At 37.9% G+C, this 27,473-nt stretch overlaps 1 protein-coding gene across 8 annotated transcripts in view; it reads left to right on the top strand.

Annotated features, from left to right (window-relative positions):
* Window positions 1–27,473, top strand: part of LOC124116720 (kelch-like ECH-associated protein 1) — a 63,851-nt gene that overhangs the window by 20,649 nt on the left and 15,729 nt on the right. For 2 of the 8 annotated variants that reach the window (XM_046478165.2, XM_046478167.2), the window contains exon 3: window positions 23,597–23,646. The exons of 1 other annotated variant lie outside the window; for it this stretch is intronic. In XM_046478165.2, the coding sequence (XP_046334121.1) occupies window positions 23,628–23,646 (19 nt within the window). In that variant the 5' untranslated portion in view covers window positions 23,597–23,627. Of the gene's footprint in view, window positions 1–789; window positions 1,043–14,664; window positions 14,932–23,596; window positions 23,647–26,903; window positions 27,239–27,473 lie in introns of those variants that run through there. 5 more of the 8 variants (XM_046478168.2, XM_046478166.2, XM_046478162.2 and 2 more) reach the window with 5 other exon arrangements.

Raw genomic sequence — 27,473 nt, forward strand, 5'->3', positions numbered from 1 at the left:
CATGAGCTCGGCTAATAAGAGTCTGTGATTTGAGTCTACTAGCCAAACAGGGGGCAGGGGTGGCCCAGTTGTGTAAGGTGCCGCAATTCGCTGTGCAGAATTGCGTCGCTTTGGCACGCCCCAAAACTATGATAATGGGTTTGGATCCCGGTTCTCCCCGATTATGTTTCTAGGTTTGTCAGCACCTTACCCGTGCTCGTGGGTTTCACCAAAGTAGTAAACGCCTGAGTGAGACCTGCATCACTTTGGGCTTTCTTCCCACAATAAGCTGACATGCCGTGATATAACTGGAATACTTTTGAAAGCGGCGTTAAACCTGACTCACTTACTCACTCACTAGCCTGTACATGGCTCTTATCATCACTGGTATTAATGGACTATTATAAGCTGAGCTTACTAGACCAAACCAAATTTTACTAGATTCAGGCTTCGGTTGTGGTTAATGTCCCACACTTATAATAATCCATATGATGACACTAATTTCCACTGAAAATGATGCTGTGAGATGTGTTCGAACTACATGTAGTACAAGTAGTAGTCTCAAAAGGTTTTGGCACAGACTGATCTCAGTCGCTTGTTTGTCCATGCTGCCCAGTCAAGAATCTATTAGTGTCAGACTCTTGTGATACATGTATAGCAGGAATACTGCAGAACAAAAAGCATTACGTTGGTGAGAAACAAAAACACGGTTACATAATCTGAAAATGGAGATAAGGAAGTGCATAATGTGCTGTAGATAAGGATTCAGGTTATGTACATTGTAAATCACTTGATCCAGTGTCAAAATCCAATCACGTACACTACATGTCGTCACCACAGCTGATTGTGAAAAGTGCCGAGTCACTACTCTTAGCAGCTTGCCAGGTGTTAGGACGTCTCTCTGCCCGGACTGTCCGTCACAGTGGCCATGACTTATGGGATAACATGAACACAAATGGGGGAACCGATGGTGGGGATGAGAACACAGGGTTTTCAGTGTCAAAGAGAAGAAGGACTCCTTCAGTGTGTGAGACCTCCACAACAATGAGAGAGCATGTTACAGGTAGAAGATTGTTATCCTCGGTACACTTTCAGTCTTTCACGCATCAGTGATTCCTTTCTTGGACCATGATCTGGCAGATTTTGGGTGTTTTTATTTCCATTCAGCTCAATGGGTTGTTTGTTTAAAAAATTGCTGTTCTCAGGCTGATTCAGCTGAATTTGTTATTATCTGCTTGATTCCCAATTTGAAGGTTACAGCCATGTAAGGGGTGTACTTTTATGTGAAATATGATTGATGTCATCTGTTATGTCTAAGGGGATGTTATGCATATTTTTAGGAGTAGATGACGCTTTTCTAACCATAGACTATGCATAAATTGACTGACAAATTCCCGACAGCTTTTTGTTTGATATTTGGATCTGTCTTGACTAGTATTTGTACTTATATCTTGTGTAATTTATTTTATTATTTGTTCGAAATTATGTTTTGAAAATTATATGAATTATGAACCACAAATTATACTACTCCCAAAAGTTAACGACCACTCAATTATTTCATATTGAAAATAATAGGTAGGTCATACTTTTCCATTCTTGCAAAACAAATAGCCACATGTTGTTAAAAAAAATCACTTCCCACCTTTTCACCAACTTTCAAATAACCGTGATATGTAGTAAATAATAAATAGAACAATCAGATGTCATGGTTGCTATGGCAACAGATTATGCGGCAGCTCCCTTAATATGAATAGAAGATATTTCCCTTTGTAAAATAAATGAAATAATTACCCAGGATTATTTCTATGAATAAAACTGTTGACATGTAACAAGCTCTTTTTAGTAAGTTCAGCCAGTTTACTTGATGTGCTGTTAATTTAGTTCTGATGACGTTATTCGTCATGAAAATCAACCATGTTGAACAATATGATGTGTGTTGTGGTTGCTATATGTTGATGCTAGCAGAAACATTTAATATGCATGTTGGATGTTCATTGTCAACAATGATCGATATATATCATGCTCAACTGAGCTAAATTGGATGTCAGTTTATCTCCCACGCTGTCTTGTTTGTCGAACACAAGGTCTTGAACATATCAACAGTTTTGTGTGTGTTTTTCTAATGTTACACTGCCATCGTCATTACTTGCACAAAAGGCATATCATGAATCTTGGACAATGACTTCTGAATTGTGTGTATATATATGTTTCTTATTTCAACCAGGGCTAAATGTGATGTCATATTGACATGGTGCCTTTCTTACAACTATTGACGTATATAGATCTATACCTGTCTTTGTTAGAACCTAGATCCCCCTGGTAAGCTCAGCCTGGTTAAGCTTTTGAAACATTTACTTGTTAAGGCCGTGGTGTCATTATGACTCGGCAGTTTCTCGCCATTATTTGTATTTGTCAGTACAGGCTTTGTCTATGACGGATCTAGGATACGCAGTGCAAAGTGGTTATTATGATAGACTAAAGTACAAGGCAGGTGTATAAGAAACTGATACTTTATTCATTGCTTTAAATAGTCCTTCCTTATTCACATATATCTTTTATCATGGTAAGGAGATTACTAATCTCAAAGAGTTTGTTGAAGATAAGATAATTTTGACAATATTTCATAATATGGATAATATTGATAAGACACTAAATATGAGTGTGTGTTTTGTTTCACATTTTTTTTTATTCAACTGTTTGCTTGAGAGGATTTACATATTTGAACAGACATGAGTGTCATGTTACGTAGCAAATATTAAAGGTCACTTAATGCAATGGCAATGTTTGGAAACAACTTGTTCTCAATATTATTTTTTGTGGCTAAATAAATCTTACATTGAATATCTTCGGTGTGCTCTTATTAATGTTTATAAACTTGGAGTTTGTGACCAAGTAGATGGTTACTTTAGCCAGCTGTGTTATGTATGATTCACCAATGTAACTCAATAGGAGTGTAAAGTTCAATGTGGGAGTGAGAGACATGTCAGGAATGAACATTATGTTGCTTTGATCTTGTTCAGTAGACATAGATCAATAGTGTTATTTATTACTGGTAGGCTCATTCGTATCAAGTTTACATATTTACAGATATACATATCCATGTGTCATACTTGTGTGACTTTCACCCAAAAAAGGTAACAGTCACTTTAGTATGGAGGTGCTTTAGGAATTAGAAGAGAAGTATTTTCTCGCGACAGTCTGTGATTTGTATCTCCCGCCATCCACCCACCCGTCTGTCCTTCCATTTCTCAAACTCACTTTGTTTTGGTATTTAATCACAAAACTACATTTATCAAATCAGTTTATCTAATTTTACTCACTTTATGAAACCAATACCTGCTCTTCTCTCCCCTCTTTGCACTAGCAGTACATCAACAATGGCCGTATGATGAAGCAGTTCCCTTTGTGAGTGTCACCTGTCTGTGTTCATGCAGCATGTCGCCAGAGCTGGGAACACACATGGATGCATGGTGTGCTCACCTTGGCATATCACGTTCACTGATAACATCAGACAGTGGTTTTTATTTTGCTACCCTAGAATAACGTAAAAGGATGATGTAGATAGTTTACCGTGTTTAATGTTACCTCTGTACTGTTGCCCCTCTGGAAATACCCTGCCACAGTGTTTACTACAGCCAGCGGTTATTGAGTGTGAGTGTGTGTGTTTTCATCCTTAAACAGCATGGCTTGTTGCTCATGTCCTCGACCACTAGTTTGTCCTGACAGTAGGGCTGGGACGATACACCAACTGTGCGATCCGATACCTTGTTCACGATCCAATACGTATCACGATACTTGTAAGTGCTCTTATAGGTGGTGTGTAAGCCATCCTTTTCATAGACAGAATAGTCAAATACCTGGCACACTGACGATTTACAGCTGGCAGTGTCAAGTATGATGCAACGGATGAATTATTTATATTATATTATATTATTATATTTACTTTTTCACAACTAATTAGTGTTTGGTGTAACAGCTATTAAAGTAAACATTTAAGGTATGAATCAATATTTTGTACTTAGTGTGCGACTAAGATCGATACTTGTATCGGGAATTAAAATATCGTGATGCATCAGTGTATCGTCCCACCACTACTTGACATAATTACTGCTATGGTATAACCATGATATCGCTTGCTGCAGGGTACAGCAGTGTAACTCATTCCCACAATACCACCTCAAGGATTTAGCAAGACCTGCTTTGGGGCTGATATTCATCTACAAGGTCTGCAGCAAGTGCCATTAAAAGTTCCCAAATTGGACTGGCTATCTCAATAAAGGCAATGCTGCTCACTGCTAAGATGTATCAGTTGACAGGACCCTCGTTTTGTGGATTTGATTCCAGATGTGCCCGATCATGTATGTTGATCAGCACCATGCCATGTCTGTGGTCAATTTCAACATCACATTTGGCGACATGATATTCTGACAAACTATTTTGTATGTTATAAGTTATAAGCACTGATCACTTCATTTCAGTGTTCATATCTCATGTGCTAAATAAGTCCTAAATATTTCAAGGGGCGGTCGGGTAGCCTGGTGGTTAAAGCGTTCGCTCGTCACGCCAAAGACCCCGGTTCGATTCCCGACATGGGTACAATGTGTGAAGCCCATTTCTGGTGTCCCCCGCCGTGATATTGCTGGAATATTGCTAAAAGCGGCGTAAAACCAAACTCACTCACTCACTCACTCACTCACTAAATATTTCAATGGCAACTGGCCTTGAACCCATTGATGAGATTAGATTTGGCCATGTTTTACTTCAGTTTATTATCTAAACTAGTTCATGATCAATATTGTAATCATTAGTGAATTCCATTTGTCATCACTTAACATCACCAGCTATTTGAGTCTTATATAAGTAATATGAATCTAACCAACTTAATATACTCAGCCTGGCTGAGCCTGCCGTTAGAAGTGACTATGTTTGTTGTAAGAGGCAAATAATGGGATCGGGGGGTCAGGCATGCTGATTTGGTTGATGCATGTCAGTGTATTCCATATCTGTAGATTGATGCTCATGATGTCAATCACTGGATTGTCTGGTCCAGACTTGATTATTTACTGACTGCTGTCATATAGCTGGAATATTTCTGAGTGAGGCGTTAAACAAGAAACAAACAAAATATGAGTTTAGCCAACTTCAATTACACAGCCAGTCGGATCTATTGGCACCAAGCTGTGATTAAGGCTTATGTTGTTCTGGAAGGGCTGTTAAGAGACTTGATAATGATCAGCTTGCCTTGATTAATCAAGTGTGTCCGCAAACAGCCAGAGGATTTCAGTGACGTCAGTTCAACATGAATAAAAAATGAAAAGACAATCAGAGTAAGATTGAACTATGGTCCAAAAGAGCTTGAAAGGAACACAGTCCAAATTAGCAACAAATTATGTCTCCTGACACCCACATCAGCATTCCCATCCTATTCCAAGCCATTTTTGTAACGTAGCTTGGCATATGCATTGCTCATTAGCTCAAGTGGTAGGGTTCGTTTCCAGGGCATAACTTAAAAACCTTTCAGCATATTTCAGCTAAACTTGGGCTATACATTACTCATGAGCCTAACTGGTGCCTTTTGCTCGTTTGAAACTTTTCTAGATTTTATTTTGTTATGTTTCCATGGTAACAATGTGGAATTTACCTCAACCAACTCTAGGTTTCGTTTCCAAGCCATAACTCACAAACACATAAAAACTATTTATGTCTACACGCAATTGGTGCATGTAATGTTTATTTTTATTTTGGTCGGACTTACTCATACTTATCCACACAACTATAATCTTTGAACATACTCAGTACCTCTAAGCTTTATGTACCATACTACATCACTGATCCCTTTGCAATGTGTCATTATTGACACATGACACAGTCTGCAAGGGTGCAACCTGATTTTGTCTGATGCAACTAGCTTTTCATGTTAACATGCACCTGGTTAAATCAAGTTCCATCAAGCCCTGCAGTTCAAAGATTTCTTTCTCTTTATAAATCATTAAAGTAACCAGTTGTGACAAGTAGGGCTGCAACGAATACACTATGAGGGGAATACGATTCGTATCACGAATATCATGAATATAGGGTAACGAATACGACTATTTATTTACTATTACAATAACAAGTCAGCAGTTGTTGTATTACTTTTTATATTCAGTGAAAAACAGTAACACAGTTATTTGACATGGTTGGTTAATTATTGATATATTTTACATTCACATACTACACTTATCTAGGTACTAGTATCTGCTCAAATATGACAATGACCAGTGACCACAATACTGTCAAATTAAATATATGAGTGTTGTCTATGCATGTAATAAGTTCTTATGGATATTTTTAGGTACCCCCCCCGGTACAGGGTATGTAAATGAACTTGACTGCATATTCGTAAATACACATGTATTCGATTCTAGTGACCACGAATAACGAATTCAATTCATGAATGGATACGGTTTGATTCACCGAATATGTGAGTGAATTGTAACAACCTTAGTGACTAGTGAGCTGTGAATAACAACAGTAATGTTCCATACCTTAGACAGGATATGACTTCATCATACACCAACTTGGCAGTAAAGTCAGATATATGGCAGTGAGAACACATGTTTCAACACTGTTCAAGAAATGAGAGTCCAATCCTGTGCATATGATCACTAAATAAAGGATATTGTAGACTTAGTTTGGTTCAGTCTTTCTTTTCAGCGTAAGTCTTTCTTTTAAAAGTAGAACAATTAATGACATCTTTTTAGGGGTTTTATGTCTGAAAAATAGCTGAGCATTTTCATTCATATTCACATGTTTGAATCATCACTGTGTGGGTTAACTTGAAAACTTCTACATAGATTCTTTTCAAACTTGGTGAACACTTTCTATACCAATAATTGATGTGGAGGTGCTAAGTTTGATTTTTATGTTTGGGATTTCTGAAAAAAAACCCAGCTATGTTTCATTTTTTTACTTAGAATTTCATTTCTTAAACATTTGTGCGACCTATTCCTTGAAAACTTCTGCATGGATTCTTTTCAAATTTAGGGAACAGTTTCCATACTAGTCGAAGAGGTGCAGTGCAATGTTTGATTTCAATAAGTGGATTTTCTGAGAAAATGTTGCTTTTATAATGTTTTGAACTTAGAAATATGTTGGAGTCAAGGTCGGGGGTATTAGTAAGCCCTGCCCACTTTTTGCCTTGTTATTATGATTAAGGTTCATTGTCTCAGGTTTGCAAAACAAATGGGGTAAATACATTAACAAAGAGTATTACAATGAGGAGAGGAAGGTTCAAACCCACTCATGTCCATCATGCAGATCCGGTGACAGACACTCTGTCTGCCATACCAACACACACAACAACTTGTTTTGACTTTGTCAAGGACACCCTCCAATATAATTGTGAAAAATGTATATCAGTTGTTTTTACTATTGACCTCAACATGCTCAAGGAGGCCTTCTCTCAAAGTCGGTTATGAACTGAATTGTCTCAATGCATGTTGTTTGTCTATTGCTGCTGATATATAACTTTACAAATGTGACATATTATTTGGTTTAGAAGCATAAAAGTAGTTAACTTTAGCTAATTTATCACCATTGTGTTGTTGATATGTTAAGTCATACTGCCAACTCTAATGAATGTTATGGCATAATTTGACATGACCCCTGTCACATAACTGGGACAATGGCAATTTGCCAATTTTAAAAAAGACATCAGGATGAAAGTGTGCTTTCTTTTCTTTTGAAATAGTTTTGTTATTTTGGTTAGGTCCATTTACTTTTCTAACAGTGAAATCAGTATGAAATTAAACAGTTACAAATTATTATTATTCAAAGCAATTGTGAAGTACGTTTACAGTTTCACATAAAATCTTTAACATGTGGCATTTCTACTAGCCCTCAGGACTCTGTTAACTTCAGACTAACTAGCTCTGTTCTCTGCGTTAGAGACACAATTAAGGCCTCCACGTGGACCTACTAGTTGACCCACAAATAGACCATGAGAATTTGATTCACAATCATTGAATTCAAATAGTTCAGTCACATTCCAGCCAATCCCATTTCTTAATACAGCCAACATCTGTGGAATGCCTAGCTATAAAAGTAGTAAAAAAAGTGTTCTCGATAAGTAATGTGAACAATACCAAGATCACTCAAGAACTTTAATACACAAGTTGTTCTTCGCAGTGTGTGGATTGTCTGTCAAATAACTGGATCACTTGAAAGGTGAACCATTGTTGTTATGTGAAAGCCAGTCAAGCATTTCTAATACCTCGTCTATAGTTGAATTTACATGGGACATATAAAAGCAAAGGAATGCAGTTTTCTCTGGCCATCACAGCTTGTCCTTTGAAACACTTCCAGTATCTATCAGTGTCTACTGTATGCTTGACTGCTTCATAATTAATGCTTAGCACATGTGAAACATGGTGTTATGAATTATGGAAACTGATGCCAGGTTATGGAGTCCATATCAAACTTATATTTACTTCTGGATTAATGCAAGGCAACCATACGTAAACTTATAGCAAATATATATGTTATCAGACACTAGGATAGAGGAGCTATTGTCTATATCTGTATATAAAAATGATGAAATTATTAGTACACCTGGCTTAAACAGCCATGTGAATTTGTGCCATGGGAATCACACTGTCATGTAGGAAGTTCAAGTGTGTCAAAGGATCAAATATGAAAACTCAACATGGATGCCACACAGCCATCTTGGATTATCTTTTGAATTAATTTTTTTCAACCCCCCAAAGCATTAAAGGCTGGGAGTGTGCAGGTGAGATGCAATGCAGCATGTCATGTGTGTGCAGGTGAGATGCAATGCAGCATGTCATGTGTTCTGGTTATCAAGGTATTTGGAATGGATGGCCATCTTGCTTTTCAGAAGAACTTCGTTTAGCTCAGATTTGCAAACACACATAACATAATGGCCTGATACAGAGATTCTCCACTTAACCAAGTAACTTAGAAAGCCAAATGAGCCTTTGAACCCTGAATGCAAAAACGTATTGAAGTTAATTCTTATATATAAATATGTCGACAATAATAACTTCACAGACTGCTTACTTAATCATCAGCACTCAAAAAAACAATCATTAACATTGCACAACAATACAAACTCAGGCACATCGTTCAGTGAAGAAATGCAACACAAGACCCGCCCATTCATTTATCAGCTAATCATGAAACCATTAGCCTGTTAATGGTCTCCGCCTAACATAAACTCACATAAAAATATTACTTAGTTGGACTATCAAATGCCATAGAATCGCTTAATATGATGTATTTAAATAAGAATTGATTTGTTTGCATTTAGGGAAACAGAAAATTCAGTATGCACACTTTGCATAAATCTGCTACGGTACAATATGAAATCAGTGACATTAATCAGCATAATAAATGCAACACAAACCCTGCCCACTCTACTATTGGCCAATCAGGAAACAGTAGTCCATTAGTGGGAGTAGCCTAATGTATATTTGAATTATGAACACATCAATCCCAAAAAAATTGCTTGGTTAGCCAATGAAATGCCAAGAAATCACTTACGATTTTTATTTACAAATGACCAGGAAACCGTTTTTTGTGAGTCGTGTTTGTAACTATTCATCTCTCTGTAGCCACCTCCAGTATTCCCTGTGATGAGTCTCATGCAGATGTGCCATGTGTTGAAGCCTCTCATTTATGCAACTGCCAACGCTTGCTTGACCTTGTACAAACTATCAATTACTCCTTCTCAAGTACTTGAGTCTTTCACAACCTCGTTTGAAACTTTTCCATTCTTTGAGCCCCTTGATGATGACACTGATTTTTTACTGACCCATTTCAAGGACGGCATTCAAAACTAAAGTGCATTAGGTCATTGACAACTTAGGCAGTGCTGCTCCTGGATGAACCTGTTGCTGCGATGTTCATCCGTGCGTTGCCGATGGATATCATGTTGGGTAGCTGCTATTGTGCAGGTATTCCTCCGCATTCCTCCTGCCACTGCAGATTGTATCCCCCCAGTTGAACACCGCCATAACTGCATGCTGATAATGCATGGCTTTGTGTTGTGTTGCATGCTTACCTGCTCTGATTGGTCAAACATGCGTGTTGTATACACTGCTTACATGTGGGATAGTTCATGGGGTTGGGATAGTGTGTGTATTGTTATACAGAGGTCCCATGCTTGTCATGGCTGAGACTAAAATGGGAATAAATTCCAACAATAGCTGAATTGACATGCAAATTGAAGGAGAGGCCTGTTGGAAGGATATTTTTCCTGTGTTAGGACATTTTTTTGTATAATATGTCAGACTGAGCATAAGAAGTAAATCAAACAGATCATAAGTTTTATAGATGATAATTTTTTAACACTGTAACCTTAAAATTATTTAAAATGTAAATTTTGATTATTATTTTTTTCACATTTTGAAGAAAATAGGGATGTCAGATCCAAGATCAAAAATAGAAAAAATAGTTGCATCACCATGGTTTCTTGCAAGTTTGGTGTGTATCTGTACCCTAATAGCTAGGCTTGGCACAATACTCTTGATGATATAATACTTGGTTAGCCTTGGTTCTTCATGTTCCATGGCTTACAGAAGGCATTGTGATCAACCAGTTAAACCTGCATTCTACCATGAATTTGGAATTTACTCGATTCTGATTGGTCAATCAGAGGCTATTAAATCACAATAAACCCCCTATAATTGAAACAGCTGGTTTGACGGCCACATCACCGCGGAGGCTAATATTCATAGAATAGTACTTTTTTCAGTCATTGTCGGTAGCCATATTTAAATAATTATATCTACAATTACAGGTTACAAAAAGCATAGATGCGGTTACTACAATATTCAAAGGATGTGTGGCAATACATTTCGTGCAGAAAACACGATGTGCATTCGGTTCCAAGTTCAATTTAGCACGTTTAAATCTACAGGTAACCTAGCTCTACATTGAAAACACATTATCTCCTAATTATTGTCATGGATAAAATCACTCGATTCTGTGGGTTCTGGAAGTAGAAGGAACGAGCCCCAAAGGGACGAGTTGATTGTATTTCCTGAATCAACAGATTCCATGATTTCTCCGATATAAACCATGTTATGGTTGATATATAATTTCTCATATTTTGCATAAAGACCCATAGTTGCACAAAATACTTGCAAAAGTGTACATTCAGAGTGGCAGTGAATTTACTGTCTCAGAATCACCTCACCTCACCTCACCTCACCTCACCTCACCTCACCTCACCTCACCTCACCTCACCTCATGTTGACTCATTTAATATCCAATGAACATTAAGCATTATTTAAAAGGGTAGGCTTAACGGAACAGCTAGCTTCAGTTCTTGTCATTAAGGGTTACTGCTCAACATCATAAATATCACTTTATACAAACTGATACAGTATTGATATGAATTAATACATAAATAAGCATAGCATGTATTTTAGTGTCAGATGCACCAGCACATCAATGTTGGTGCTACTGCCCTCGTTGGACGACCTTGATATTGATGAGCCAATACTGGCATGGTTTACAAAACTCACTGACCTCACTCAATCATTGTTCAATGAATATCTCGGGGTACTGTTCCACAAAGCGATCTGACTGCTACAACTGTTGTATGTCTATGTTAAGTTGGGGAGTTATCGTCTTAGCCCTAGAATCACTTTGTGGAAATGACCCGTGAAGATTCCGGGGTAGAATAGGTCTTCAGCAGCCCATACTTGCCGTAAAAGGCGACTATGCTTGTCGTAAAGGCGACTAACGGGATCGGGTGGTCAGGCTCGCTGACTTGGTTGATACATGTCATCGATCCTAATTGCGTGGATCGATGCTCATGATGTCAATCACTGGATTGTCTGGTCCAGACTCAATTATTTTACAGACTGCCGTCATATAGCTGGAATATTGCTGAGTGCTGCTTTAAACAACAAACAAACAAAGACTTTGTGGACTAGGGCCCAGGTACAGTGATGCAGCATACTGGCGACTCCAGTTTGCTGCCACACTCTTCTTGTAGCAGTTTTAAAACCACAGAGCCTTTTGTAAAGACCACTTTTTGCATCAAACTCTCTCTAGATCCTGATAATAAATGTTAATATTAGCTATTCCTGTCAAGTACACATAGGTTTGAAATAGGATCCCATATCAGCATGGTCAGTCATATGTCACGAATTAGGGTTGGCGTATAATATTTAAGAAATAGACGACAAGTGGGAGTTGTTTATCGTACAATAAAAAACTGCAGGGAGAATAAACCATGAGGGACGCAGCCGTGAGTGGTTTATTGTCCTTGAAGTATTTTAGTGTATGATAAACAACTCATGTACAGCATGTACAGCATAGATAAAAATGTTAATATAATGTACAAGCTTTAAAAATATTTAACCATATTTAAATAATGATGACTCTCTGAATATAATCTGACTGCGGCAATGTTGAACAAATCAATTTTATGAACCGTTTGGTATTTCCAGGATATGTAATTATATATTAATTCTTCTGTGACTATATTGGAAAATATTGATATTTAAGGGTTGTATTGTGATACATGTATTGCTGATGGCTGTGACATATACCGGTATATCAGTTATATTACACACCCTTACAAAGAAAAAATGCATACTTTCACCTCTTGGGTCATTATTTCGGTGTATTTTCCTGTATCACAGCTATAAAGGATGGATTTCATGCATGGAAAAGGAATAAGAGTTGTGGTTGGCAATGAAAAATGTTGCAAGTCATCCTGTTTATGTCCGGATTTACTGGTTGTTTGATGTCTGAACTCACCAACCTTTTCTATCCTGTTTGTCACAGTTGGCCAGTTGTTTATTTATCTCTTGGATCGTTATTTGCAGTTATTATATATTGGGGCCGTTCGCCAATCAAACTACTGACTGTTCAAAATATTATGAATAAGGTATTATATTTACAAGCAAGGACATCATCAACCACAGTTTGACATCTTGATTGCCATATTGTTAGTGAGGCTCTTTGTTATCACACCCGGCTCAATCACTACACCTTCGACCTGTGAAGATTCCGGGGTAGAATAGGACTTCAGCAACCAATACGGGTGGTCAGGCTCGCTGACTTGGTTGATGCATGTCATCGATCCCAATTGCGTGGATCGATGCTCATGATGTCAATTACTGGATTGTCTGGTCCAGACTTGATTATTTTACAGACCGCCGTCATATAGCTGGAATATTGCTGAGTGCGGCGTTAAACAACAAACAAAACCAAAAAATCAAATTTAGGGGCTAAAAGCATAAGGCCCCACCCTAGAATTATCCCTGATCCTACCTTGTGTAAACAACTCTCTGCACTTACTTAGTATTCACCTGATGATGGGGCAAGAAGTAGCTTTGAAATGTTGTGACAAAGAATAAAAGAAGTGGAGATCCATAAAAGTGTCATGTATTCACATAGTGTAACTTCTAGATGCCTATCATACTTCTTAGCAGGGACAATAAATAAATCACTGGCCAACAGCCGTGTGAACAATTTAAATATTCTTCTGACCTTGTTTGTTTAACTATTAAAAGCCAGATACAGTCACGATCTGTTAATTTGACACTCGTTAATCCAGCACTAATGATGGGAATTTATGAAATCAGTGCTATTTACACTCGTTTATCTGACAGTCTCGCACTATGACTTCGACACACCTAATTTGCAACAGATTCATGACATCACTCATGATTAGTCTTGTTAATCCGACACAGTGATTAGTCTTGTTAATCCGACACAGTGATTAGCTTACTCCATGGTCATCTGTACCGTGTACACACAGCCTCATGTTTTGATGCGAGATGAGTTGAGTAGTGGCTGCAAATTGCAACCAAACAGGAGGAATGCATTTGTAGTAATTATTGATATGTGTTCAATAAGGATTAGGATATGACTGAAATATGATGGGATGTGCACTCATGTCACATCAGTTTGTGAAGATACTAGATATCACTTTTGGGGACAATTCATTTGTCAAGAATAGTTTGCATCCTCTATAACAGCCTGCAAACTTGCCTGAAGCTGGAGACAAGTAAAACTTCTTCTGGTCTAATAGGGCCATCTTATAAACATTACCCATGTAATTATGAATTTCCAGAATTGCAGGGATCTCTCCACTCACTCACTCACTCACTCACTCACTCACTCCCACCCCACCCCACCAGAACCCCACCCCCTGCCCCACCCCCACTCCCACCCCCACCCCCACCCCACCCCATCCCCCACACACACGGCTATGTAAGTGCAATAATCTTGGTTGCAACATTTCACGTCACCTTTTGCAATGAATAATTCATTTGAAAATAATTTATATGCCAGTTCATTGAGTAGTGTTCATTCATGAAGATGATTAGATCTTCAAGGATTTTTGCCAAGCTTTTTATTCACAACATGCATAAATAAACAAACAAGTATGGAGGGGGTACGTTTTGAATGACATAATTTTGAAAAGGTGCTTCAACATGTTTCGTAATTCATATCGTCTGTTGTTGACTGTCCCATCCTCTCTGCCCCCCACACACCCCCCACCCCCCATCTCCATTTCAATGCTACTAAATATCGTGGAGTTTCTTCCTTCTTGTCATACTCCATGTTGCTCATCGTTAAAGAGCCACTATCAACTTCATCCGGGTAGGACTGTGCATTATATTTATATGTTATTATGCCCTGCGACTCGAAGCTCAATGGAGCAAGACTAGTCATCCAAGCGTTCTGCTATTCTGTTGGAGAGGCGTAGCTCCTCCGTCCAAAGCTTCTCACTGACGTAGAAGGTAAAGTCTGAATGGTATACACGGCAGTGTAGATGTGTGGACTCGAGACGTTGATGTACAAGAGAGTTGTAGTTGTCGCTGTCACAGCCTCCATGCCTGATGAACGCTGCAACGTCTTCCCCTTCCCAGGATACCAGAGCTCCACCAACATACGTCACCTGCTGTTGGAGCACATTTACTGGTTCGTTCACCAATGCTTTCAAAATCCTATGTTAAAGTTCTTCACATGTAGGAACTTTTCAGATGGTTTTGTTGTTTTTCTGATATGTATATTTTGTGTTGAGACATGACATATTTCCTATGTTGACAGCTAACATGTCTGAACAACGTGACATTATGATACATTTTTATCTCTTGATGAAAAGTCCAGCTTTTTCAAAATGATTTCTGATGTCTTACAAATAGTGACGTTAAAGGTCCATGTGGTGATTTTTAAAAAATAAACGTATGATATGTTTTCTATTTTGAAAACATTTTGGTGGGATCCAATTTGATAATAGTTAAGTCACTTCAGATAATGGCCATGGACAAGGTTGATGATGAAAGGCCACAGTGTGCTGGCATGATCAGAGGCATATATTCCACCATGACAAAGGTAGTTTGAATATTATCATGGGGGATTTTGGTTGACCATTTCTCACTTCTATCCATTCATTGTAATAGTTTGAAACCTAACTGGTGTATCATATTATGTTGGTTGACAAATACAACAGTGTGGTGATCTTCAAGGATCCATTTATACAAGTTTTACTGCTTTTTTCCCTTTTACACCTTATGGAATCTTTGTGGATAATCAAGACTGATTTTCTCTGGCGTTGACGTTCTATATTTCAACTACTCAAGAAATGGTTTTAAAATGGGTATGGTGAACGATAAACAGCAACAGATACTACATGCTTGACATATCCATGTTGCGTTTGACGCATAAGACTTATGGTTTTTACTATTCCAGTTCTTATATTTAGACATTGTAAGATGTAATTTGAAACACACTAGTGGAGAGATTATTATCACAATAAGATCTTATATACTGTTCTCCAGCGAAGTCAGCTCCCTGCATATAGGGACATTTGTATGAATCTGTAATCTGGATGACAACAGTACATCTATAGCTAGTTGCTTCATGGACTTGTAATGAATGGTCATCATGTGACTATGTCGTGAGTTCTCATTGGATGGAAGACTTCAAGTGTACATGACTGATGTGAAACCTTCGAATACATTTGAAAAATGTATTCTGAAATATTTCCTCCGTGAAGCGTCCATGGCCTTGTGATACAATTTGGATGTACTGAGTTTGGAGTTAGCATGGCTTTGCAAATAACAATTCATTCATTGCCATGGCACTTTAAGTAAGACATGCCTACTGGCGGGAGTTGAAATTTTAATATCAGCCTTCATTGTGAACAAGATTTAATGTTTCCATGGATAAATACAAAAACAAAACAAAGGTAGGCATCATGAATATTTTGGGGGATATTTTTTATGAAATTCTTTGCTCAGTCCTTACAAATACAAAATATCTCTAAATAATCATGATGTCTAACTTTTTTTGTTAAATATAATCGTGTCATTTCTATGTTAGAACATACAGGCTACATGATATTTTAACAAGTCATCATGAGAAATGTTTGGCCTGCTCAGTTCACTGTTGACCAAACTGATGATGCTCTCTAACATGGAACTGTGTGAAACGACATTATTGATGCAGGGTGTTTGTCATTTGCTGTTGGCAGCGTACACAAACATGAAGCAAGTATCTAAATGATCCGGTGGAAATCTTGAGGAAACAAAATGTTTTCATGTTTTTCTTATGAAGCCAGACCACATATTTATAATCTTTTCTTTAAAATGAATAATGCCAAGTTCTGATTGTAACTATTTCTCAGTTGCCATTTGAAACAGAAATGAATTATAAGCCCAAAGAATCTATTATAGTGCTGTTATGCCTTATTTAAAGTGAATCTAGGTGTGCTGTGAAATAAATCTACCATGTACATAATCTGTAGTAATAGGAAAGAATCAGGTGTTATTTAACTTCTTTTGAGTACTATATATGAGAAACTTCCCTACAATCCCCTACTGTAGAATGTGCAGTAAGCTTGATGGTTGATGGTTCAATCATCACATTAGAATGATCAGTTGCCCACAATCTTTATCACATAAACAACAGTATGATACTTAGGGCTGAAAATGTCATTATACCGCAAACCAGCAGACATCCTTGTTGATAAAAGAACATTTTGTTCTTTTTTCTTGTATAGAGTATGAACTGTTGAGTGAGTGGAATATAAAATACAAATTGAATAATAATTTTTTTTAAATTTAACCAGGTAAATCCAAGGTTAAAAGATTAATTTTTTTAAAATGTTGTCCGTTTGTTATTCGGTAATATTTATGTATTAAGTGAGCACTTTCAGTCTCCCCAGAAGCAGATTCAGGGGACGTAGGCGATGTCACTGTGTTAATGGTTTAATTTTTTAATGGAACATAATTGGCTCAGCAGGGTGTTCAAACCAATGTAGAAATATTGATTACTGTGGTGACACTATAGGGTAGCTGGTACAAGCAGTACATGTTCTTTTTTTTCCGGATGTTGTAGATTTTGTAAAGCACCAATCTGGATGTAATCTTTGTAAGTGCCCCCTATTAAAATTAGAAATAAACATGACAGTCCATATTTACTCAGTAAATTACAGAATTAGTTAAGAAGAAGTGTAGAAGGGGTGTATAATTGCCTAGTAACTTTTATAGAAAAGTTTTAGTTTTCACTTATTCACTACCGCTTGATCTAAATAAATTTTACTTGTTTATGGTTTTAATGAAGATGACATTTCCAGAAAACCTTGTTCAATGACCGCCATATTATACAAAGACTTATTTCTTTTCTCTCTTTTTAAAAAAACCCAGATCTAAAGTGATGCCATATGAGCAGTGTCAGCAAGGCGTTCTCATTTGTTTTTTTCACTTTCATAATGTAAGCCCAATCTTTTTTAATTGGACAGAATTTAATATGAGCTAAGAACACTTAACTCCCGGCAATGTTTACTCATATCAGTTTGTGCAGTGTCATTGTAGGACAAATACGTGCAGTTGTGTTGTCGTCCATCCATGTTATCAACACAAGGCTACGTGTAATCTTATCCCTCTCTGTATTGACATATGACATTGGGTTAGTTTCATCAAATGAACAGGTACGTTTCCCTGAGTGTAGTGATAACCAGAATTGACACCATTGCTGATTGAGTCATCAGCAGAGATATGCATGCACTCAAATCATAGTCCTACTTTTTTATTCACCCTTGCTCTCTTTCCACAAAGCCTGCTAAAACTGTTGAAATTATATTTACATTTATCCCTTCAGAACATAATGTAGGCCATTAAGGAAAGCAATATCAATTCCTTTTTTTCTAAATCTGCATACTTTGCTTGTCTTAGGGTTCAAGTTTTGTTTGTTGTTTAATGCCACACTCAGCAATATTCCAGTTGTATGATGGCGGTCTGTAAATAATCGAGTCTGCACCAGACAATCCAGTGATTGAAATCATGAGTATCGATCTATGCAACTGGGAAGCGATGACATGCATCAACCAAGTCTGCGAGCCTAATCATCCAATCCTGTTAGTCACCTCTTCTGACAATTATAGTCGTCTCTTTCCGCAAGCATGGGTTGCTGAAGACCTATTCTACCCCGGATCTTCATGGGTCTTAGGGTTCAAGAATCTGTTGGTGTTAGGTTTAAAAAAATAAGACAAACTTGATACTTGATGAATAAGCCGAATAAAAGTTGAGTGAGTGAGTATGGTTTTATGTCGCTTATCACAATATTCCAGCAATAATAAGGCAGGGAACGCCAGAAATGGGATTCACACATTGTACTCTTGTTGGGAATCAAACCTTGCGTGATGAGGAAATGCTTTAACCACTGGGCTACCCCATCACTCTTGTAGAACTTGATAGCACTTGATTGTTCAAGCATGTTGATACAGCATTAAGTAAGCAGCGGTAGTCCACGAGTCCTTATAATTATAATAAATAGCAAAACCCTTAAAAATGGCACATTTCTACTAGTCCTTATTAGTCAGTTTGGCAAGGACTACAGGACTAGTCCCAATTTTTAATACTGAGTAAAGTAACTGACTTTTATTTGCATAAACTGACGATTTGATACCTTAAATATTGGGCAGTTTGGCAAGGACTACAGGACTAGTCCAAATTTTTAACACTGAATAAGTAACTGACTTTTATTTGCATACAGTGACAATTTGATACCTTAAATATTGGGCAGTTTGGCAAGGACTACAGGACTAGTCCAAATTTTTAACACTGAGTAAAGTAACTGACTTTTATTTTTGCATAATCATTTTTTTGTTTATTTTACTGACAAACAAAGCATAAATATTTCAAATGTAATAAAAACTATTTTCTGCCTTTATACAGCAGCTGTGCCACAGACGTTATTGCAGCTGCAATGACAGTGCATATATAGTCTGCCGTAATTGCAAACAAAACTATCGAACAAAATAATAGCAATTGGGTTTACAGTAGACTTGTACAAAGAAATCACCAGTGCGTAGCTTCAGAAAATGTGAAACTAAGCCAGTGTATTTTGCTGACTCACGACAGGAGCACAGGTGATTCAGCACTTTGTCTGCAGAGCTTTCATGTGCTGGCCCAGCCCTGGAGATTTATCTGCTCAATTTATGAGCTAGCTGGTACTCAGTTCTAGCTGATAGAGGAAATGCTTTCATTGCTGCGTAAGAATTCGGGCAAATTGGGGCGACTGTTGGTGTATGATTTGGCCATTTGAAGTCGGTAGGAGACAAGGGTGCTGTCTGGAATTGTCACGTTATGATAGTTTTGCAATGGGATGTTTGTATGTACCAAATAAAAAAATCAATCCTGCACTGGAAGATGCAGTGTCAGGTCAGTGTGTACTGTTCTGAACTGCTGGTTAATTGTATTAGTTACGGAGTGAATAGTTGTATATTGTGGACCATCATCTTTATGTGCTGTATTATGTGTGAGCAGCTCGTGTGTAGTGATGGTGTATGACGACACAGGGGCAGACGAGTCAGGGCCCAATCCACAAGGTGTTCGTAGCATTTTTCGTATCATAACTATATGGCTAATCGGGGGCACAGGTGGCCCAGTCGTCTAAGGCACCGCGATTTGCTGCACAGAGTTGCATTCCTTGGGCATGCCAGAAACCTATGATTGTGGGTTTGAATCCCAGTTCGCCCCGATTATGTTTCTAGGTTTGTCAGCACCATACCCGTGCTCGTGGGTTTCACCGAAGTGGTAAACGTCTGAGACCTGCATCACTTCGGGCTTTCCTCCCACATTAAGCTGACAAATGGTGAAATAATTATGTTCATGATGTTGGACAGAATAATGTGAATGAAGAATGGATTTGCCCTTGATTGCAGTGAGAATTATTAAGAACTCCTGGTTGCATGGCTCAGATCGCACACCATAATAGCCTTCAGAGAGTTGACATTTAAGAAAAAAGAAATATTGAAATATGGCATTGCTTAAGAATGAAACTAAATATTTTGGTTTCCTTATATGAAAGAAAATCATATGAAAACTTACCCAACTCTTCAATGCTGTACATGTTTCCATAACATCAGACTGTCACTAGTGTCAGTCGATTGACTGTGAGTCTAGTGCTGATATGCTTTAGTCTCATCCTTGTAACAATGCATACCATTAACAGTTACAAGCATTCACTCAAACTTAACAGTTTATGACTTCACCAGATGCTGGTACCTATTACATCAATAACTTTATTCATTATATACTTTTTGTTTTGTTTGTTTGTTGTTTAATGATCTCACTCAGCAAAATCACAGCTATATGACAACTGTCTGTAAATAATCAAATCTGGACCAGACAATCCAGTGATTGACATCATGAACATCGATCTACGCAATTATGATACGATGACATGCATCAATCAAGTCAGCGGGCCAGACCACAAAATCCCGTTTGTCGCCTCTTACGACAAGCATAGCATACTTTTTTAATTCCATCATTATATTTTGATGTTACCAGTAATATCAGTGAATAAAATGATCAGTGGAAGCGTATTGGGACAGTTACCTGATGACCATGATTATTATGATTATTATGTCTTACATACAGCCGCGTCGTCTAGGGCACCGCCATTCGCTGTGCAGAGTTTCGTCCCTTGGGCATGCCAGAAACCTATGATTGTGGGTTCGATTAACTGTTTTCTCCGATTTTGGTCATGTGAACTGAAATTCCAATTTGACATGTGTTACTTTAAGTCTTCCAGCCTTTTGGTGTCTCTTGATGACTATCTTTAAGTCTTAGGTAGATTGGTTGGATGACTTCTTACAAGTTGTCCACCATTTCCTTACTTATATGAAATGAAAACTTCAGATGGCCAGCAGAATTAATGAATAATTTTAGAATGAACCCATTCTATCATGCACTTAAAGCATTGTGTGGTGGTCATGCTGCGATAACAGTCATGACAGGAAGTAGCAGTAGTGTTTGTATCCAGACGGAACTCTCAAGTGTTCGGAGGAAATGATGAAGCTTTATGCACATTGACTAATTCGCAAATGCTGATTCATGGCACATAGATGTAACATTCATTAGATAGTGAGGTAAGTTCACCATGTTCACTGAACCTCTGGGACTTGGTAATACCTTTTTTTAGTGTAAATTTTATATTATTCGAATCATAAATTTTTATTGCAAATGTTTTGTATATTTGAAACTTGTGATGTTGAAATAACTATAAGCTAATAGCACTTGAATATTCATTGAATATATTCTCATAGTTACATCTGTAAAGTGATATATGCATATGAAAAACAATATTGAAATGCTATCAATCGAGTTATGCATATTTGCAAAACAGGATTCCACAGGAGATGTCTTTTGGGTGAGATCAAGCGATATCACCGAGGAGGAGGACATATCGCTACAATGGATTGAATCACATTGCAGTTACCATGATGTCATCAGATGACATCATTTATCTGTCTGCCACTGAATGTTTTTACAATCAAGGCACTGGTTGTTACTGTTTACAAACTTAAAAAGTTGGAAGAATGATCTTGGATGAAAAATAGAATTTCACCTGCATGTCTTTCAATATCAAATATATCACCATGAGTTGATGAAAGTTGAAAACTATAATTATTAAGACAATTTTATTCTTTTTCAAACATTTTTTTTTTATAGATATGCTGCAAAATGTAAACCCACTAAGTAACCATTGAGACTACGTCATTATCTGGCCCTTGTTATATCAGTGCTGCTTGGTAGATCATGTGAATGTAGTATTAGAAATTGTTGATCGCAGTCCTTGGTGGGTTATGTGGTTTATGTGTTAATATTGACTGGTCGGTATATGATCAAGAGATTGTTGTAATTTAGATTCTATTGATTGTCTTTTCTCCTATGTGTCAATCTGATGTGTTAAAATGGCATATTTCTTTTGTCCATTGTGCTGTTGGGTATTTATGACTCCACTTTCCATTTTGTGTAAATCCAGAACAGAATCAGTCCAAGTGCCTCATTTTTGTTGTATTGTCATAAATGGACATCAAGGAGGGCGGTCGGGTAGCCTAGTTGTTAAAGCATTCGCATGCCACGCCGAAGACCCGGGTTCGATTCCCGACATGGGTACAATGTGTGAAGCCCATTTCTGATGTCGCCCGGCGTGATATTGCTGGAATATTGCTAAAAGTGGCGTAAAACCTCACTCACTCACTCACTCACTCACTCACTCAAGGAGATTACAGCAGTTGTGAGTTGGGTTTTACACTGCTGTTTGCAACATTCCAGCAACATCACAGCAATGGATACCAGACCAGGGCCCACCTGCACAAAGCGATCTTAACGCTTAGACTATCATAAACCTATGTTAAAGTATGGGAGCTACAATCATCTTAGCGCTAAGATTGCTTTGTGCAAGTGGGCCCTGGGCTTCACACATTGTACCCATGTCGGGAACTGAACCCAGGCCTTCCGTGTAATGAGTGAACACTTTAACCACTAGGCTACCCTACCTAGCGCTTACCTTGGCCATCTGTGTCATCATACCCCTCACATCAGCCTCTCTGTGTGGACCCCAGTCCACATAGCGATCTTAGCACTATGACTGTCATGGGCGGATACAGATTTTTTTAAAAGAGGGGGTGCACAATTAAGATCTATTTATTGTCTTTGGTGGTAATTTATACAGAAATAAAGATATATTCTTTTTGCACCCTCTCTTCCCCCTCTCCCCCCCCCCCCCCCCCCCACCCCCACCCCCACCCCCCCACCACCCCCTCTCTCTCTCTCTGTATCCGCCCATGACTGTCATAAGTCTATGTTAAAGAATGAGGTCAAAGTGCAAAGATCACTTTGTGGAATTGGACCCTGTTCCGAAGCAAGTTATTTACACAACAAACTGTCATAATCTATTTTGCTACCTGTGGCATTAGACATTATGAATTCATTCACATGCAAACCACTCAGGGATGAGGATATGGAATAGGCACTTGGGGCAAACAAGTTGTATGATCACATTATCAGTCACTGTCTATTCAGCTGGGCCCTGATTTCACAAAGCAATCTCAGTGCTAAGATGATTGTAACTCTGATAAGGCTGTATGTATTTTTTCCTGTTTTCCATCTTCCATCTGTCCTGAATTTTCGTTCCAACATGAAATAATAAATACCTTTCTTATCTCAATTTTCCAAACTGCTGTGGAAATTAATGCCCCGGGTATGGAGCCATTTTGTTCTGTATGATGGGAAACATGCACAAAGTTTGGTTTTGAGAAAAATCCTAAAGTAAATGAATTTTGTTCTTTTAGCCAACGTTACAATTGTTGACGTTAAGGATCCATGGCAACAAGTAAAGCAGGTAGGATGACTTGCAAACTTTTGACCACCCGTGTTCTGTTTGTTTGCATGATGAATACAAAGTAGAGAATCACCTGGGGTGGGGTGGGGGGGTAGCCATTTGTGTTGTTGCATATCTTCCTGGATGGCCTCTGTACTTCCATGACTTGCAGGAAAGTTCAACAGTCAGACAGACAGAAGTAAATGGTAGCTTTGTGTCTGCTTTGCTGGGATTTGGCAAGGCAGTTAGCTGGGGTGACGCAGCAACTTTAGAGCTATTATGGTTGCAGGAAGTAGGCTTGCATGGCCACAAAGATTGCATGAATAGCATTGATAGTTGCTTGTTGATGTTATATCACTAAAGAAATCAATGGTTGAGGTTTCTGATAGATTTGTCACTTCCTTATATATAGGAATATATACAGGGCTAAATTTAGCTATATAAAACATGCACTTGTGCAACCAATTATTGGGATATAACAGCTATTATTAACTGAGGCTAAAGAAACATTTACAGGACTGATCAACCTTTGAAATCAAATGAACTATATTCTTTGTCATTGACTGTGCATATTCCCCATGAAGATATGGGTAAGAATTGGTCTTTAGCAACCCATGCCTGCTGTAAAAGGCGACTATGCTTGTCGTATGGGGTGACAGATGGGATCAGGTGGTCTGACTTGCTGACGTGGTTAATGCATGTCATCATATCCCAAATACGAAGGTCAAGTAAGTCAGTAGGTTCTAATTTCTAGATCACTGGGTTGCCTTGTCCAGACTAATATTTACAGACCATGTCATATAACTGGAATATTGCCAACGACTATGTAAACAACATTCATTTACTCACTACTTCAGATAGTATTTGTTTTGTAAAGATCCGGGTTTGATTTGGACTTCAGCAACCCATGCTTATTGTAAGAGGTGACTAATGGCATCACTGGATCAGGCGATGAGGCTCAGTTACAGGGTAAATGCATGTCATCGAATCCAATCTGTGTAGATCGATGCTCGAGATGTCAATCACTGGATTATCTGGTCCAGACTTGATTATTTACAGACCACCATCATATTATTGGAATATTGCTGATTGCGACATTAAACAACAAACAAAACTGGTTTGTTTGTTGTTTAACGACACATTCAGAAATATTCCAGCTATATGATGGCGGTCTGTAAATAATCGAGTCAGCCCAGATAATCCAGTGATTGAGATCGATAACATGCATCAACCAAGTCAAGCGAACCTGACCACCCAATCCCAGTAGTCGCCTCTTACGACGGCAGGCATGGGTTGCTGAAGACCTATTCTAGCCCGGATCTTCACGGTCACAAACAAGACTATGCATATTAGTATTCAAAAATATTTTCAATTTGCTTCATCACTACCACTACAGGAATTACATCTCTATCTGAAGAAATATCCATTCATACAAGACATTTGATCTAAGAGTAAGAAGCATTACATATTTTCAACACGATTCAGCTTGTAAATTACTTTGCCCCAAGTGAAAATGCTATTCTGAGACAGTATTGTAGCAGAGTCATCCTGATTTGCCACTAGTTGTCACAGATAGGTGTTGATGCAGACAAGGTGGATGTCATGGCCTAAAGGTGGCGCTCCATCATCATGTACACTAATCTCATGTCAAATTAAGAAGAATGATTGGGATTTAGCTTTATCATGTTCATCACCAGTGTAACTTTCATAGGAAGTGTCAAGTTTAATGTGCAGGATTTGTATTCTTTTTATGTGCGTTCAGTTGATCTATATTTTCTAAACCTTTATTTGATGTCATGAATGGAACTATGTTTTTTAGAAAAATAAATGTATTTGATATTTTTTTCATTTTTGTGTATTCACATTTTGCATTGAATATTTTCCTTCAACATTACTTCAACATAATTTTTGTGTTTGTCAGTCTTTCAGTGTTTGGGCTGTAGGGGCTATATAAAATAAAAATATTTGTTTTTTTCTTGTGCTTATTGCATTGCAGGTTATTCATTTGTTACATACACACGCTTCCTGTTTCAGTACAGCATACCCTGTGAAATACAAATGCATCAGGGTGTGCTTTGGTTACCTTTCTGTACTTTTATGGGTGAAAAGTTAATACGATTTGTACCTTTGGTCTACATAAGGTTTATTTTCACCAAGTCATGCTGAATCTGCGACGTGATGTAGTATTAACAGTTGTGTATTTCAAGGCTGTCTGGGGGTCAACTGGTGACAGGGTGGGTGTGCGCTCAAATCCGGGTTTCGTCGTCAGCCTCATACCTACATTTTAGCACAATCATCATGAGCTGTTGTCAGTGTGAACAAATCAACAAGGTGTTTGGGTGATTGTAGCTTTCCTCCAAAGAATAATGTCACACCAATCCTTGCAGATAGCAAACTTGCGGGTGTAGCCTAGGTTTCTTCTCGTGTATTTATAGTGCATTGTCAGTGTGGTATATAATAAGATGCAATATTTTGTTTCTTGGGCAAATATTTTTGAATGCTTCTCTCTATTTAGTATCACTACGATTCTGCAAGTTCCTGTGACCGTGTTATTACATGCATAAGATTGTCAAATCAGAATCGATGAACAAGATAAATGAGAAGTGTCTATCAGTGAATGTCATTTTTATATTTTTGTCACATTTTGAGCTCCAAGAAATAGCAGGTCCATTTTGGATAACTGAATATTTAAATTCTGAGCTGTTAACCTGTATCTCACAACCGTAAGTAAAATGTTATTTCATTTCAAATGGAACTGTAGTACTCCACTTTTGATAGGGAACTTTTAATCTTTCTGTGATACAGAAAACTGACTCATAATATGCAAGTGTATGTGTAAATACCATGACGTTGGACTATCTCTATAAAAAGTGGAGTAGTATACAATTATTTGTATCCAATTTGGAATAATTAAAGATACAGTGGCATCGCTATTAATAACCCAGACCCACACAAGCACCAATAATCCATTGTTCGTACTAGGACAGTTCAGATTGTGCACGTCATTAAGAACAATATTAATTATCGACTTTTGATCTGGGATAAAACCACCTTGAGGAAGACACATCCCTGTTAGCTCCATGCACGGTACCTGCCTATTCGACAGTGTCTGATAACAAATGCGTGATCAGTCAAGTGAAAAAATGTGATCAGGTAAACACTCGGCTGTGGCTGGATGACTCGGCAGTTTGGTTTGATTGATAACCTGGCCGGTTATTGCTGCAGGATGACTGGCACATATTTCACACAGATAGTTTAATGTCAGGTACTTAGTCGGCATTCTGATGGCACAGCAGAAGGGGTTGACGAAGAACGTGAAGATTTCCTTCATATAGGAAATATTTCAGACGGGGAATTCTTTTATTCAGGAACTATAGGAGGTGTATTCGTTTTGGTTTGGGCTGCTAGACGTGGTAAATAAATTGGCATTGCCAGTTTGACGACAGTTCAAGATCTCTACTATATTTCATAGTTTTTGGTTGTGCATGGTATTTGTCTGGATTTGGTGCTGAGTTTTATGAATCCACAACTATGAGATTAGATCCTGATCCTGTCAAATGGTGTGGTGCAAATGTGCCGATTCATCAGTGTTGTTGGAGCACAGATGAAAAAGGTTAGTAATGTGGGACCTCATCGTAAAATCCTTGTTTTATTATAACTCTTTTGTACAAACATTCAGTGTTTCATATAAGTATAGTTTTAAGGATAATGTGTACTTTTAAATTTGTTGAGGTAATATCAAATAAAATCCTTGTTTCATTATTTTTTTGACAAGTTATAGTGTAACTATTTTGTACAAACAATCAGAAAGTGTTTCAAATTGGTATTGTTTTATAGGATAATGTTTA

Source organism: Haliotis rufescens, unplaced genomic scaffold, assembly GCF_023055435.1.
Source record: "Haliotis rufescens isolate VD_foot unplaced genomic scaffold, xgHalRufe1.0.p SCAF_2, whole genome shotgun sequence".
Classification (NCBI taxonomy): domain Eukaryota; kingdom Metazoa; phylum Mollusca; class Gastropoda; order Lepetellida; family Haliotidae; genus Haliotis; species Haliotis rufescens.